The following is a 15,798-nucleotide window of genomic DNA, read 5'->3' on the forward strand; positions in this document are numbered from 1 at the left end:
CATATAAAAAGAGAAAACTATAGATTTGGCAACTGAAAAAACCTATCAAGTAAACAAAATCTTTATTTTTAGAAAGTTGAATTTTCACCCATTTCGTGAATATATGTTACAAGATTAGCAGGTATTGTATCTCAGAAAGTATTGCACATTGACAGAAAAAGATTGCAATTAGATTGCAATTTTCAACCAGAGCACCCTGGACAAGTGTAAGGTTTGTGAGTTTTCTACCTGCATAACTGTACATAGAATCCAGAATCTTTTAACAAATTTGTCCATTACATGGCTCTTTGTCAGACAACAACCAGGGTAAAAAAAAGTACTGACAAAGCAGATTTTCTCATGATCATCATGTCACACAGTAAAATCCTATCAGAAAGTCTGCAGCTCCCAAAGGGTCAGTTTTGGTTTTACAGCAATATGAGTCCATATGGGCGACCACCACCAGTCCGCAGTTTAACCACAGCACTTCTTGTTGTTCTTGGGGGCCGTGCTGGGCTGAACCTGGCTGGCTCTCTGTAGCTGCAGCGCCCGCGGGGCAGAGCACTTGACCCCATCCCAGCCCTCTCGCAGCTCTACCTCTCCACTCAGAAGACCCTGGTAGACCCGCCGGGTGAGAAGCTCGAAGGACTCTCTCACGCTCTGGCCCGTCTTGGCCGAGGACTCGATGTAGGGCATCCCCAACTGTCCAGCCAGGTTCTCGGCCTCCTCCCGGCTCACCACTCTCTCCCCGTTAGCGTCCCGGTCGCTCTTGTGGCCCACCAGGATGAACAGCACTTTGTGTGGCTGGACTCGCTCGCACACCTCGGCATGCCACTCTTTAATATGATCAAAGGAGGCGTGGTTGGTCAGGTCAAAAACCAGTAGACCCCCGACGGAGTTGCGGTAATAAGAGCGGGTCACTGACCTGGGGGAAGGAGAAAGGGAGAGAGAAAGAGAGAGAAGAAGAAGAGAGAGGGGTGAGGTTTGAATTTCAGCATGCAAACAGTGTGACCTCCACAACCCAGTAGGACCACAAGGCCAAGTGCAGGCGTTAAATGCTGCCAACTTATTACCATTTAACCAACTTATTACAGTAGGCAAATAATCAGCTGTTTCTCTGGACTAGATGTTTTACTTCAGCTTTTCAAATAAGCAGACAGAAAAACAGATAACCACATTGTTTTTCTCACCCCGGTTATCAAACTGTCAAGAAGCATATAGTTCCCAATTGAGTCACTTAATCTTTGAAAGCCCAGTGAACGGACTGATAAAGGGACATAAGTGAGGTGTGAACTTCTGTCTAATATCACTTCTTCATCAGAATGCTTCTCTATTAAGGGAACTTCAGACTAAAAAAAAATACAGACAGCTTTGACTGAGCTTTTAGCCGACTCATGCAGGATTGACTTGGCAGAACCCATGAACACACACACAGGCACAGTCTGCAACCCATAATAGTTCATGTGATTGGAGTGCTCAAATAATGAAGTCAGAAATAGAATGAAACACAACATCTGTGATTCTTTCATCAAACTGAATCATAATACCTTTTTCAAGAGCTGGCTTTTCTCCTTGATCCATCGCACATATCTCTGTACACACTGTAGACTGAACTTGTAAGTGGGGCTGACAGGTTGGATACACACTCATAGTTTGAGGCAAATTGGGATAGTATATTTGCATGGACACTAGATATGCTTCTTAGATATTCATCTCTCTGTTTTCATAGTACGCTTTACTGTCTTACACACTGAGGCATAGAATGGTGCAACCATTGACCAGATGCATAAAGATAATAAAGATGCAAGATGTCCTGGTTTGACATTGTAAGTCATCCGACAATGCAAAGAATTCAAACATCAGTATCTGCTCTTGACAATTTTGAAATAATAATAATAATAATAAACTTTATTTGTATAGCAGTTGAAAGCAGTTGGGAAAATTTGGAAACAATGTGCACGCATTGTACAGCAGGATTGGTCTGGAGGGCTGAATGACGCCAATCAAGACAGACATCTCTTTGTTCTTTGTCCCCATTTGTGATGTTTTGATGTCACAAGGTGGTTCATCCTCACCTGAACCTCTCCTGACCCGCTGTGTCCCAGAATTGCAGCTTGACCCGAACCCCTGGCTCCACCTCCAGGAAGTGAACATAGAAGTCCACGCCGACCGTCTGGTTCATGGTGTCGAGGAACATGTCCTCGGTGTAGCGCTTCAGCAGGGAGGACTTGCCCACTGTGGAGTCCCCCAGCATGATGATCCTGAACTGGTACTGCCACAAAGTCAGGTCCATAGCTGCTGGGTAGTGGCGAAAAAGATGGATGAAGACAGGGAGGATAGAAGGAGGTGCGGAGATAGAGTTAAGTATTGGGATAGAGAGAGGAGAAAAAAAAAGATGGAGAGGTAAGCAGAAAGTCTTGAGACAAGAAGATAAATGGAAGGAGTACAGTAAAGAAATGATAAATGGGGTACTGAGAGGGGTCAGGAATGATGGAAGAGGAATACAGTGAACAGCCAGAGAGATAGCACCATGGGGTTCAGAGAGAGAGAGAGAGAGAGAGAGAAAGAGAGAGAGACCCTTCCCTGCAGGAGACCAGCGACTGGTTCCCACCAGCTGGTTCCCTATCCTAGACGCTCCCAGTGTTGAGAAACTGCGCCGAGCAGCCACTCCTCATAAATCTCATGTACAGTAGAGCAGTCGGAGCCCATGGTCAGCCCACACCTTTATGTACTGACAGTCGTAGCCTGAGTCTCTCTCTCTCTCTCTCTCTCTCTCTCTCTCTCTCTCTCTCTCAGAGATGGTGTGTGTGTTGGCTCCTTAAAGATCCTCAATGAAAGCAGGTGTGTAGAAATGTCTCGCCCACAAAGTGAAGTTCAGTATTGTTTCTGCTGTCCACATCCAAGCTGCTGGTCTTGACTGCTACTCTAAGCATGTGCATGGCTCTCCCTGAGTGTGTGTGTGTGTGTGTGTGTGTGTGTGTGTGTGTGTGTGTGCAATACAGGGGTGGGGACTTGTAAAGTTTGCCTGTGCCTGTTGATACTTGACAAAAGGAGGGGCAAGAGCAGAAAGAAGTAGGGAGGGCTGTTTAGATGGAAAGGGAGGGCTAGAAGTGGGAGAGAGAGGGGGGAGGAGGGGAGGAATATAAGGAAGTAGCTGTTGCATTCAACACCATATCAAGCCAAGCCTTGCAATTTCCTGTTGTCACCACCTCACAAGTAAACGATGTGTCATCATTAATAAGCATATACAGTATGAGTGTATGCAGCCATCTGCCCATGTAGGATACAGCAGTGAGTCATTCCATTCTGCAGCACTACATGGTCTCTGTAGATTACTGAACACTGCCACCTAAAAAGGGAAGTTGATAACAATACAGCTTTAAGTCCCCTGGGAAACTCTAGGAAAAGCTCAGGATATAAATTCCTTCTTCTGCAATGTAATGACGTCAAGGCTACTTCAGTCTCAAAAACCCTTAATGCTAAATAAAGGACCCTGGATTGTTTTTTACTTATTGAGAACAGTGCTGTTAATGAAGGCAAAGCAAGTTAATTTTTCTAAGTATGTGATTGAGAGTAGCCATGCATATTCCATTTAAATATTTGGCTAAAAACACCTGTGACTAACAAAAGTCACACACACTCACTGACAAAAAGCAGAACTAATGCTTCCCCTGAGAGAGAAGTGGATTTGGAAATACTGTAGGAGTATACATTTTCTACCCACTGAGGTAATTTATCACACTATATTTCATGTAATCTGCACATCTGTGATTCACATAATTATTATTAGTATTGAATATTGAATCTTAATTATACAAATGTGGCATGCTTATCCTAAATTTTCTTCAACAAAAGGTGAAAATAAGAAAAGAAAAACTATCCTGTAGCTGAGTCTCGTTATAAATTCATGCCACTCAATTTAACATGAGACCAAGAGAAGTGAAAATGTAACTTGGAAGGCAGAAGCAAAGTTGTCTGGGCCTGTTGGCGTTGCCTTGGTGTAATAGTTTTACTAATGATACATTGCTGAGGTGTTGTACTTTAATAATGTGATACTTGCTGACTGTACAGCTATACGTGATATCTTGATATCAACTTTAGTCTGTCTGTCATCTTTCTTTTCCACCTAACACTGTGTTGACCCATGGGCCTGACTGTCAGATGACTGTTTCAGCATAACCCATTTTGGGAAGTTCTGGGTCAGATGTGGCAGTAAAAGGCAATGGACTTTGAAAACATTATTTGTGTGTACTTTTTCTGTAGGTCACCAGACCTTGGCTTTCCACAAGAAACAACAGTCAGCAATTATGAGGCTTTAGCATTGCTTGTTGAAGATGTCAGCAGACAATGTGTCATGATGCTGGCATAACACATCAACTTACGCACACCTGTGTTCTAGTGCAAGATGAAAATTCATGTCCAACCCATATTCACAAAAAAACAACAACATGGAACACTCATTTAAAGTTTGTTCACCAATTTAATCCCATAAAGAAAAAGATTTGCATGTACACACCATGCAACACAGTCCAAGATTGTCATTTGAAACCAGAGGTGGAAGGTATGATACATACTGAAGTTTATATTGCCTGAATGATTTGAAAGTTAACAGCAGAAACACATTTATATATACACACAGACACAAAGCATCATAAAACATTGTAAAGACATACAATAACAAGCATTTCAAATGAGTAAATGTGACAGTGTCACTAAAATCATGTCTGATCTTCATGATACACAGGCAAATTTCATGACGCAACCTAAGCTAATGTCTCCAGCAACTGTAAACAGTATTTTATCATTGCATTTCTGTTCTTTACAGACCACTGTGTTTCATATTTATTTTGACCTAGTTACAAGTTCCTATCCCTGCTGCAGAATACATTGCCCATCTCCACCTCCTCATTATTTGCCCATGCATCATGGTCTTAATGATGAAAGACAATGCACAAAGGTTCATAGGATCATATCTTCCCGTTTTATCTCTCACCCTCCATTCTTTAGTGTACCACAAACTTTACATCGTTTGTTTTCCCTTACAAACAAATTATTACAGTATTACTGCTTTTGCTTATTGCTGCAAGTCTAAAACACCAGCAGAGTACATGGCAAGATATCCCCTTTATATTCATACAAATCAATCAAGGCATGAGATATTAAGAGTATAAAGTATTAACACCATAGTGCCATTCATTGTACCAACCAGAGTCTAAAAACAGTTTAAAAGAGGTTTTGGTTTTGCAGTGTCAGACACCTTACAGAGTTAATGGTGAGCTGCCAAGTGAGCCCTCTACTCACCTAGATGAGTGACAGCTGTATTGACCATTGAGTCCACAGATATTGAGGTACATAGGCACAGGAAAAAGCTACTTGGGTTTTAGTCCTATGACACAGAGGGGAACTTAAGCTAAGAGATCTCAGAGTCAGGAGAGCTGCTGCCACTGCGGTCGCTGTAAGTGTCCCTGCAATGCAAGGCAAATACATACAGCGAGTATTAGAGCGGTAATACCCGAAAGTGTTCTTTACTGTGATTGTAAGTGCAATGGTAGTGTAATAGCTTCAACAATACCTTAGTACCATTCAGCACAGTAAAGAACACCCTCAAGTGTATATAGGGGTTACCAAGGCATGTGTTTCTTCAAAGCAGTATACATTACATATATATGAATACTAAACAGGTGTAAACAAGACAGATGGGTAATTATCAACCAATAAGGCATAGCTAGCTGTGCTTTAAGGGAATTAACAGCATAGCTAGAATGTGTCTTTGATCAGAGTGCTAATTACCTTGGTTTCCCCAGCTTTCCACATAATAAAAACAAATCATAACAGAATAGGCCTTATGTCAGAACTAATGTCATAGTTAACAGATCAAGTATGACACATTCCATCATGCTCCAACTGATTAGGCCTCAGTCAAATGTGATTTAATGCAACTCCAAAAAGAAAAAAATTGGAAAGGCACTTTAGCCAATAAAGAGGAAAGCTGGATGTAAAACACTGAAATAACATTTTGATTCGCTATAAAACTTTTCTGCAGAATCAGGGAAAACTGGGGGGACTAATTAATCTCCACCAAGATCTCACGATGGTTCGAATGGAAGCTAAACCTACGAACTGCTGCAGCATCACAACATAGCAGCTTCTTTTGACCTTCCATTATATGACTTTTGAAACATAACTCATTCCTGTGAGGCTGCATGGCCTTACCGTGGTGAGAGGCGACAGCCCTTGAGCAGGTAGCCCTGGAGTTTCCCTGCAGCGGCCAGCAGGAGACCAAAGTATGGAGGAGAGGGTTTGATGGGCCTGGAGGTGAACTCTGGATGGTACTGCACCCCCACAAAGTAGCCATGATCTGGAACATACACAGGGCAGACACATTAGTATTAAACATACCACAGTTAGCAGGTGATTTATACTGTATAAAACACATGGTTCAAATATTCCCCCATAACAAAGGAAGATGAAAATAAGAAAATTAGCATTTTGATGCATAGAAGAGATGATATATAAAAAAAACCAACAACAGCATCTTGGAGGTAAGCCAAATTAAATGTTCCAGGTGAACTCAAGGTGAGGAATACAGCATGCTGGGGCAGTATTGGCAGTAACAGCATGCGGATGCTCGCTTTCTTTGACAGTTGACCTCACCCTCCAACTCAATGACCTCCATCCTGTCTCCTTCCACATCCTGGCCAACAAACTGAAGACCGCTGCCTTCAAAGTGGTGCTTCAGCTCAGGATTCACCTTAAAACAAGCATAGAGGTTCCATGATTCAGAGAAAATTCTCAGAGATAAACAAGTAACCAGAAGTTATCCTATCATATAACATAAGACTGGGTTGGGAACCAAAGGTGAAACACAGGAAGATCAAAATTTACGCCCAAATTATCCTGGTTGAGCTGGTATCCAAAGCTATATTAAGTTATATTATTTTGCCAAAGCCATAAGTCAGCTGAATAAAATATTGTAGGATATTTTTATAGACATTTAGACATTTTTATTCATCGGCAACATAACTGTCAATTCAATAAGATTATCCTACAAAAATAAGGTTTTTGTCCGAAGACCTTAAAATATGGGCTCCCACACAAAAAGCTCCAAAACAAAAAAACCCCCCACTGTTCTAGTCTTTACCTCGAATCTGTGTCTGTGCCTCTCATCAACATATTCCACATCTCCGTACAGTTTCCCTGTGATGATGAAATATCAGCCGTCAGAAACGCAACAAATGGAAATACTAAAGGCCAACCAGACCACCATTCATTTGGGGATAGCACTCACTCAGTATACTGGTACTGGATTTGAAAATGGTCCGCCTCTTCCCCAGCCGCATAGTCCCGCCCATCTGCCCTGGGTTGTGCTCTGGCATGTCAATCACCTGTGCAGATGGAACAGGATGTTAAAAAACCACCGGTGATGGTATGGAGAGATGAGATGAGTTAAAAAAAAAAAAAAAAACCTACCACTGGGTGTTTGGATTCTGGATCAAATTCTGTGGAGTTGGCATCTGAAATGGACAACGAGAAAAACTTCCTTCATCTGATTTAGTAGCTCAAATAAACCTAACAAATGTTCTAATATTCTTTCACTATGAAATACTACACCAGAGGATTCAAATGTTTTTTAAGCAGTGTCCCCAGGTGAACTGAGCGATGATTACTCACCTTGCCATCCGAGAACATTGCGGGCGAACTCGCACACTGCCAGCTGCATGCCCAGGCAAACCCCTGCATGAAACAAGATCAGCAGGATTATTGCATAACAAGAGCTGTTGTAGGACCCATAACTGAAGAAACAAGATCCCCGTTGTGCAAACCATTTTCATGACAAACAGAACTGTATTTGCATAGGATTATAGATAATATGAATTTAATTTGCTTGCACACAAATAATCATCTATAACATACTGACAGTATTCAGCTGCATGCCGAAAGGCTTCAGACCCGTTCCATTACTTCCGTGTCTTCAGCAATCGATACCCTGGATGGAACAATGCGTTTTGTCTCCAGGCTTCACCAAGTTTGCTTTTACCATGAAATATTTAGGATACGAAAATACTGGAACGGGTCAGAGGCCTTTCAGAGTGCAGTAAAATATTTTCTGTATTGCATGGATAATTATTCCTGGTCCATGAGACAAATAAACATCTAATCATTTTCTTTCCCGTTACCCAGGAACGGTTTCTTCTGTTTCCTCGCCCAGCTGATAGCCTGCATCTTGCCTTCTGTCCCTCTCACACCAAAACCTCCTGGTACCAACACGCCACTGTGGGGAGAAAGAAGAATGACAGCCTGTGAAGAGTGATGAGTTTTGTATAAAAAATAAAATAAAATAAAAAAAAAAAAGAGATATCCACCATCTGAATAAAGTGACACCTAGTCTTACAAAATGATTTATAGTATAAAATTAAAACAAATTACAGCACTTTTTAAAGGACGGTGGGTGGCTTAATGACTTAATTAACAAAATGATAACACACTGGATCCTCTATAATTTGCAGGTAGTGATGTTATACGATGTCTGTAACTTCAGGGAGTGATGTTTTTCCACAATGCGGGTACAGTGTTTTAGAACTCCTCATATGAAAGGTCTGTATCTGGAGTCCATGTACTGGCATGTGTGTGTTCTCCCAGGTCTGTGGCTACTCACTCGGCACTGCAGAGTTTCTGCCAGGCCTCGTGGTATTTGACTGGCTCATCCTGTAGAGTGGTGGCCTCCAGGTCTGCTGAGTCGATGTACTGTAATGAGGATGAACAGTGTTAACGGGAAGGTTAGTCAGCATCATGAGCAACAGGCCTAAAGATTGTATAAATAAATACATACAGTATATAGAATATAAATACAAATCAAAATGCAATCAAAATGTCAAAATAGTGATGCCAAAACGAGCAATCCGAATACAAGTTACAGACATGTAAAAGTGTTTCAGAGATCTCCGTACCTTGATCATTAGTTTGTGGTTAATGGCGAGGGCCGAGTGCTCTAGAGCCTTGATAACTGAGGCGTAGGAGTCAGAGAACTTGGTGTATTTCCCCACCAGGGCTATGGAAACCTGCTCCAGGAGACGGTCAGATCTGAGGAGAGAGCGGGATCATTTATTTATTCATTTATTCAATGAGACCTCTTTTTCCAGAATGCAACACAGCAGGGGCTAAGGACCATTTGTTATCTTTTAGAATCCATCATTTTTTGGAATGTGTTACCCTCATTCCCACAGGTGACAGGGTGGCTTAGTGGCTAAATCGACTGTCCCATGTCATATGAATCCTTGAGCAAGACCCCGAACTGAAAAAAAAAAAAGTGTATGGGTCTGATATTCTTCCTCACCTGTCAGACATCTCCTTCCACTTGGTGAGCATCTTCCTCGCCCTCATCTCGATGGGCAGGTCCAGCCGCTGACAGAAGTAGCCCACCACACCCTGGTCCTCCAGCAGCAGGGGCACTCTGTAGATGGACGAGACATCGTGGACACAGATCACCTGGAAGGAGTGAAGAAAGACGTTATTTCAATTTTGCTCTACACTCAGAGCTTCGAGTAAGGGTGTTATTGTAGAGAAATCATAGTACATCACCTGTGTGGGCTCCACATGACAGAACATGGAGATCTTCTCCTTGACAGCTGTTTCTAGGGGCGTTGAACAGCGGCACATAATCTGACAAAAACAACCAAAAAACAAACATCTTTAAAAAGTATATCATGGTAAAAAAAAAAACACTGCCCACTCAAACAGGGTACATGCTCATAGATTCCTATTCAAACTATGCATGTTTGACTCATTTGTAAACATGTCATATTGTTAGCCGTGTCAGTTTTTGCACATTCGTGTTGTCTCCACCATGAGATGATTGTATAACAGTAATAATTAACTTTCTAGATAACTTCTCTGACTGTTTTCAGCATCACTGCACCCTGGGATGTCCCATTCATATCTGTAGTCCAGGAGGGGATGTAAAGCTTGAGAACAAGGTGTAATGTGACTCACCAAATCTGGAGACAAGCCCAGTCCTCTGAGCTCTCGGACGCTGTTCTGGGTGGGTTTGGTTTTCTGTTCTCCCGTGGCGCGGGGCTGAGGACACAAAAGGAAATTCACCTCACAGTTGTAGCGCTTTGTTGTGTATGAGAAATAAATTACTGGGTGAATGTGAGGAACGAAAGATAATAGAAAATAACACGCACACCACTGTGCTCTCTTTTAGCGGTGCAGGGAATTAACTCCCCTGAACATTCAAGTCTAAAGGGAAAAAAAAGTGGAAATTCCTGCAGGATCACCTCTGTATTGACTTATTTGTTGATGTTTAGGTCAAACGACCTTTCTCAAGACATGTTACCCACAAAGCGACATAGTGCTTATATACATCTAGGTCCATAGGTCTAAATTGCATGATCATTCAAAATTAAATAATGGTATTATATAAGTAAGTACCCATGCATACATATGTACACACAATAATATATGCATTCTATGAATATGGAAGGGGTAGGGTCCAAGATGGGCTATGACAAGATGGACAAATGGATATACTTAGTTCTATTAATATCAAGAAGTGAGAACTCAATCCCCATCTCAGTAGAAAAATAGATCCTATATATAAAAATATAAGTTTAAAAATACTAGGGAGTTTTAACGTGATTTTCTTACACTGTAACGAGTGTGAGTCTTCACACTCAAACACCAGTAGGTTTTATTACCCTTCTATACCACTCTTATCCTTCAATTTAAAAAGCAGATAGAAAACAAAACTTGCATCAACCTTTATCATTTATTTTATTACATGTTTCTTTAAGCAGGCATGTTGACATATAAACAACCATCCTGCCCCTCTCCCACTCTCTGTGACGATACCTGTGATGATTACATGATGTGTGTGTTGGCCAAGGTGCCATACCTGCGGTACGAGGCTGACGTGGATGTTACAGAAGTTCTCCCTCTTCACCTTGAACTGGAACTGTCTGAAGGCCTCGATGAAGGGCATGCTCTCTATGTCGCCCACTGTTCCTCCCAGCTGTTGACACAAAACACCAGCTCAGACCGCAGCACCCCACGCACAAACACACACACACACGTTGGTACTCAGCACCTTACGTAACCTTAATCTATTCTCAGAAAGTACAGAATCTTGTTGGGTGCGCTGAGCTCATAACACTGTCAGAGCTGGAATCTGGATTTGATTTATGCCACATTAATTGGGGGCGGGGCAAGAAATGTTTTTTTCATGGCTTTTTTTGTCCCTTTGATCTGATTTTTAGCGGCATTTTGGTCCTTTTCTGGGGCGACTTTACTGAAATATGAAATAATACCTTTTGCATTGCATGTTGGCAATTAAATACTGAAGTTGTAATACTACGATTTTTTTAATTTTTGTTTTAAATTACAATTTACCACACGTCACACTTTTTTCCCACTGCTAGAAACTCACAGCAGGCCTTACAGAGGAGAACGGTGCTGTTTTCCCCACTCTGCCCCAACCAGTCCATCACCCACCCCTCGATTTTTGAGTTTTTTACAATGTTGGTTGTTTTATGTTTTGTAGATGCAATGGTTTGTGCGGAGTCAGCGTTTTCTCATATTGCTGCCTGTGCGGTGCCAACATTGTCTACTGCTTCAGGCCGTGTGCTTGGTTTGATTTCTGATCAAAAACCGCAGCCATTTTTCTTGGCCAGAACGCACCGCAAAGAATCCCCTGGTCATGAATCACCGCCGGTGGGCCCACAGAGGTCAGCGGTCGCATTCACGGGTGACTATTTGACAACTCAATGAAAAAATGTGAACAGGGTGAAATGCAAGAAAGGGTAGTACTATTTATTGGGGTCATTTTTTTGCCCCCTCATTTTTAATTTCACAGGCATTTTATGAACTCTAAAGGGCATTTGTGACACGAGCCGCCGTTAAATTCTGACCCTTGCTGGGGATCCAGTTAGCACCGAGTTTAGCTTGAAATTTACTAAGACAACTTTTGACTTGACAAAGAAGGTTTTCAATATCCTCTGACATTACATCCTAAATCCCACTTGGGCGACTATATGAATCCCTACTTGCTGAGAAAGGCGACGACTAGCCAAGTCCAATTTACCTCTATGACACAGACTTGAGGCTCCACTCCGTCGTCATCGACCGAGACCCTGGCCTGCTTCATCACCCACTCCTGGATGGCATCTGTGATGTGGGGCACCACTAAGAAAATAGATAGAAATGATAGTAGTCAGTACAGAAAAAAACAAACAAACAACACAGCATGTGGGAGGTAGTGTGTTTTAAAGCTACATGCTTTCTAACTTCTGTCCTGAAGGCCCACTGGAAAAATGGATGGAAAGAATATAAAGTCAGCATAAAATGTGCCTCACAGTATCACGCCTACTTACATTTTAAGGATTAATGGCCCCCAAAACAAACTGTACTGGTGCCTTACTGGTGTTTGTAGCTGGGTATCGTAGGGTGATCTTGATAAATACGACCCTCTCTCACCTTGTACAGTCTTGCCCAGGTAGTCTCCCCTCCTCTCCTTGTTGATGACTGACAGGTAGATCTTTCCGGTGGTCAGGTTGTTGTCTCTGGTTAGACGGATGTCCAGGAAACGCTCGTAGTTCCCCAAGTCCAGATCCACCTCTCCTCCATCATCTAGAACAAACACTTCACCTGCACAACACAGACATTGCATCGATTTAGCACATGACAATAATGTGTGTGATGACTTACTGATCCCCCTACTTCAATTCTTGTGTCGTGCTATAAACGCGATATGAGTTTCACGATTCGATACAACCACAATACGATGTAATAAATAAAAGTTCAATGACAACCAAGTATGACTGCGCCGATTTTAGATGTTTATTTCTGAGACACAAATATTCCTAGCAATGGCACTGGCTTGCTAGAATGTAAACAACAATTTAAAAATGTCATTATAAAGTGCAAATAATACAATTTGGATGGAGAGCTTGTGCAATTGTGATGGGCAAGCCGTCTCATTTGTGATTACTACAGCAGAATAAAATGTAGCTTATATTGCATTTAATTTTTCTGCCCCGCGATATGTGTTGTCACATTTTTGTATTGCGATATATTGAATTTTTATATATCGTCCCATCCCTAGTAACTACAGTACTGCAGGATTCAACCACACAGCCCAACAGGTGGATGAGAGGTCAAAGTCAATAACAGTCAACTTTGCTGAATTCACTAACACTCTCACCATGCTCGTAAGGTGAGAAAGTGCCAGCGTCGATGTTGATGTAAGGGTCGATTTTGATGGCTGTGACATGAAGGCCGCAGGACTTGAGGATGGTTCCCACACTGCTGGCGATGATGCCTTTACCGATGCCAGATATGACACCACCGGTCACCAGGATGTACTTCATAGTGACATGTGAAGACTGAGCACAAAACAGATAAGAGGGCATGTAACCACTGAGTAGAAGCAGAGTAGGGGTTTCTGGCACAACTTCACCTACTTCCAAGGTGCATGGAGAAGGGAAAAAGGTCTAAAAAGGTCAAAACTCCAGCAACACTTGTAGCATATAGAACAACTTTATTGTTAGACTATGTAACTGAGTAAAACCTGTAATACATGTTAAACTTACACTAACAAAAAAAACAGAAAGAGGTTTCCTAACTCAACCTGTATGAACAAATGTGAGGCATGGAGCTGAGGCAAATTACCATGAGCTATCATTATCTTTCCAGTATGTACCACAGAAGTCAAACTACTTTACTTGTACACCTGAATCACAACCCATTCTCACATTGCCCGAGTCAAGCCAACAAACCAAAAAAATAAAAATCAACAGTAGTCTATCCCAAACTGTGTGTGTAAACTTACTTTGTGTGTAAAATTACAGTCTACCATTCAAAAGTTTGGAATCTAAGATATTATTAAGACAAAGAAGCTTTATAATTATTAAGAATTATTCTTATCAGATTACCTTGTACATGCATTGTGCATTCCCCAGCTGGCTATCAGTAAGATCTCTTAATATTCAGATTGTTGGAATGAAGTGGCATGGCAAGCCCAGTCATCTGAGCTGTCCTAGATAATTGTTATGTTACAGTTGTTGTTTCCCGCCATTGTATTTCCGTGTAAGATCATATGCCAATGGGTTATGTTGTGGAACATCATTACAGCTGCCATGCCAAATACAGTCACTTTATGATAAGTGCACTCACAGTCAAAAGTTTGGACACTTGAATGCACTGTGCGTTTCATTATCTTAAAGCCATTTTGATCTAAAGGCTTTTGCTTAAATGCCCGACATTAGTTTTTTAGACAAATATAAATAGTGAAGTTGATGCCTATGCATGATTTCTTTCCAAAGCATTTGCCTTTCCATCAATAGCGGGAAACAACAACCGTAGCATAACAAGTATCTAGGACAGCTCAGATGACTGTGGGCTTGCCATGCCACTTCATTCCAACAATCTGAATATGAACATATCTTACTTATAGCGAGCTGGGGAATGCACAATGTATGTACAAGTTAATCTGATAAGCAGGGAAGCAGCTAGCTATTATTCCCCAAATTTGTCGTCATTGTTGCTTAACGTTAACCTCCAAGATGAACGGTAACTTTAGCCATGTAATGTAGGTGACATGAAAATTACATCTGCAGCCGCCGTTACATAATAGCAGCAGCAACAACAAGGTTAGTGTAGACCTTAATGTATAGGCAAGCGTGAGTATGGCTCAGTTTAGCTGCTGACTGACTTGCTAACACACATATAGCCTATGTAAATCAACACAAACTCACCCAATGCTTAAAGTCGAGAAAAGGAAGTCTTCAAACTGGATCTACGTGATGTTTACCTCAAGATTATGAATCTCCTATAAGAGTTGTCGGCTAACTATCTGCGAGGGAACACAATTCCCACGTTGTGCTGTGGCAGATGCACGTGTAGGACAAGCTGACTGCTCCGCTTCTCGAAACGTTGCGCGGTTCCTTCCGGGTTGCGTAGATCCTCACATGGCTCGCGGCGAATGATTGGCGGCACTGGCAGAGGGCTTGTAGGCGATCCGGATGGCTGAGTAGTCTGCTGAGCAAGTCCTGCGCGGTCGAGGCTCGCGAAGTGGACTCGAGATGAACGTCACTGCTGCTCTTTACGTCGCTATACTGTTGTGCTCCTTCTGTACCAGAGAGAGGCGACCATGTGTGTTTTTTTCACTGAATGACATCACATGGGACGGAGTGAATGAACAATTTCAAGGTCAGTGCAAGTACATAGGATATTGTAATGCGACTTGGGAATTAATTAATTGACTACACTTGCGATATATATCCGATAATAACGCCGTCCTGTCCTTGTACAGCAGATTGACCCCACTGCTACATATGTTCATGACCCTATGCTGATATTACATTAACCCTCCAGCATCGGCTATTAAGAGATAAAAGGGTAAATGCAATGTATTATCTAATCTAAATGTCTTAATTATTTTTCACCCTTTAATTTTGGCGAGAAGAGTAATTTGGTCACCCGCTATTCTTTATAAATGCCAATAACTCAGACAACAGTCTCACCACTAGATGGCATGTGAGTTCTATGTTTTATTAGCCAGCAGTGAAGAAGGCTAGCTTGAGCAATTGGCATGCATGAGATAACTCACAAATAATGACCCCAGAAACTTGATGGCAACAAATAACTCATCAGATATTGTGACATGGAGATACTTTTAGGTTCAACACAAGCCATTAATTTTGATATACGCATGGCTACCCTTATAGATTATGGTCTGTTATTCAAGTCAGGTGCTGCAAAATAGAGTAATCCCTCAAAAGCCCCCCCATTTATTACAATGTCTGGGAGATATTAAAGTTTTCC

The 15,798-nt window shown here is 41.8% G+C and overlaps 2 protein-coding genes across 2 annotated transcripts; both read right to left on the reverse strand.

The window, feature by feature from the left end:
- Positions 1 to 45: 45 nt before the first annotated feature.
- Positions 46 to 2,924, reverse strand: rab42b (RAB42, member RAS oncogene family). The gene is made up of 2 exons (XM_071535529.1): positions 2,055 to 2,924; positions 46 to 904 (listed from the first exon to the last, which is right to left on the reverse strand). Exons 1-2 carry the CDS (start codon positions 2,270 to 2,272, stop codon positions 454 to 456), a joined length of 669 nt encoding a protein of 222 aa, XP_071391630.1. The 5' UTR covers positions 2,273 to 2,924; the 3' UTR covers positions 46 to 453.
- Positions 2,925 to 4,439: 1,515 nt separating this feature from the next.
- Positions 4,440 to 14,883, reverse strand: ctps1b (CTP synthase 1b). The gene is made up of 18 exons (XM_071535523.1): positions 14,730 to 14,883; positions 13,178 to 13,358; positions 12,451 to 12,621; positions 12,059 to 12,159; positions 10,874 to 10,990; positions 9,970 to 10,053; positions 9,559 to 9,639; positions 9,314 to 9,465; positions 8,928 to 9,060; positions 8,636 to 8,724; positions 8,157 to 8,251; positions 7,651 to 7,713; positions 7,450 to 7,493; positions 7,268 to 7,364; positions 7,121 to 7,176; positions 6,634 to 6,730; positions 6,193 to 6,337; positions 4,440 to 5,444 (listed from the first exon to the last, which is right to left on the reverse strand). The coding sequence occupies exons 2-18, from the start codon at positions 13,341 to 13,343 to the stop codon at positions 5,390 to 5,392; spliced, it is 1,746 nt and encodes a 581-aa protein (XP_071391624.1). The 5' UTR covers positions 13,344 to 13,358; positions 14,730 to 14,883; the 3' UTR covers positions 4,440 to 5,389.
- Positions 14,884 to 15,798: the final 915 nt, after the last annotated feature.

Source organism: Centroberyx affinis, unplaced genomic scaffold (genome assembly GCF_046629955.1).
Source record: "Centroberyx affinis isolate AG114_WGS23_722 - 3 ecotype Tasmania unplaced genomic scaffold, CSIRO-AGI_Caff_v1 ptg002726l_1, whole genome shotgun sequence".
Lineage (NCBI taxonomy): Eukaryota > Metazoa > Chordata > Actinopteri > Beryciformes > Berycidae > Centroberyx > Centroberyx affinis.

What these genes read in the sequence shown, in the direction of transcription:
- rab42b (XM_071535529.1), bottom strand. Translation starts at nt 2,272, where the DNA reads ATGGACCTGACTTTGTGGCAGTACCAGTTCAGGATCATCATGCTGGGG. An exon ending in GCGGGTCAGGAGAGGTTCAG is followed by an intron (nt 905 to 2,054) that starts GTGAGGATGAAC and finishes TCCTTCCCCCAG; the next exon opens with GTCAGTGACCCGCTCTTATT.
- ctps1b (XM_071535523.1), bottom strand. Translation starts at nt 13,343, where the DNA reads ATGAAGTACATCCTGGTGACCGGTGGTGTCATATCTGGCATCGGTAAA. An exon ending in CAATGTTCTCGGATGGCAAG is followed by an intron (nt 7,494 to 7,650) that starts GTGAGTAATCAT and finishes TGTCCATTTCAG; the next exon opens with ATGCCAACTCCACAGAATTT. An exon ending in GGAGGTCATTGAGTTGGAGG is followed by an intron (nt 6,338 to 6,633) that starts GTGAGGTCAACT and finishes TGTATGTTCCAG; the next exon opens with ATCATGGCTACTTTGTGGGG.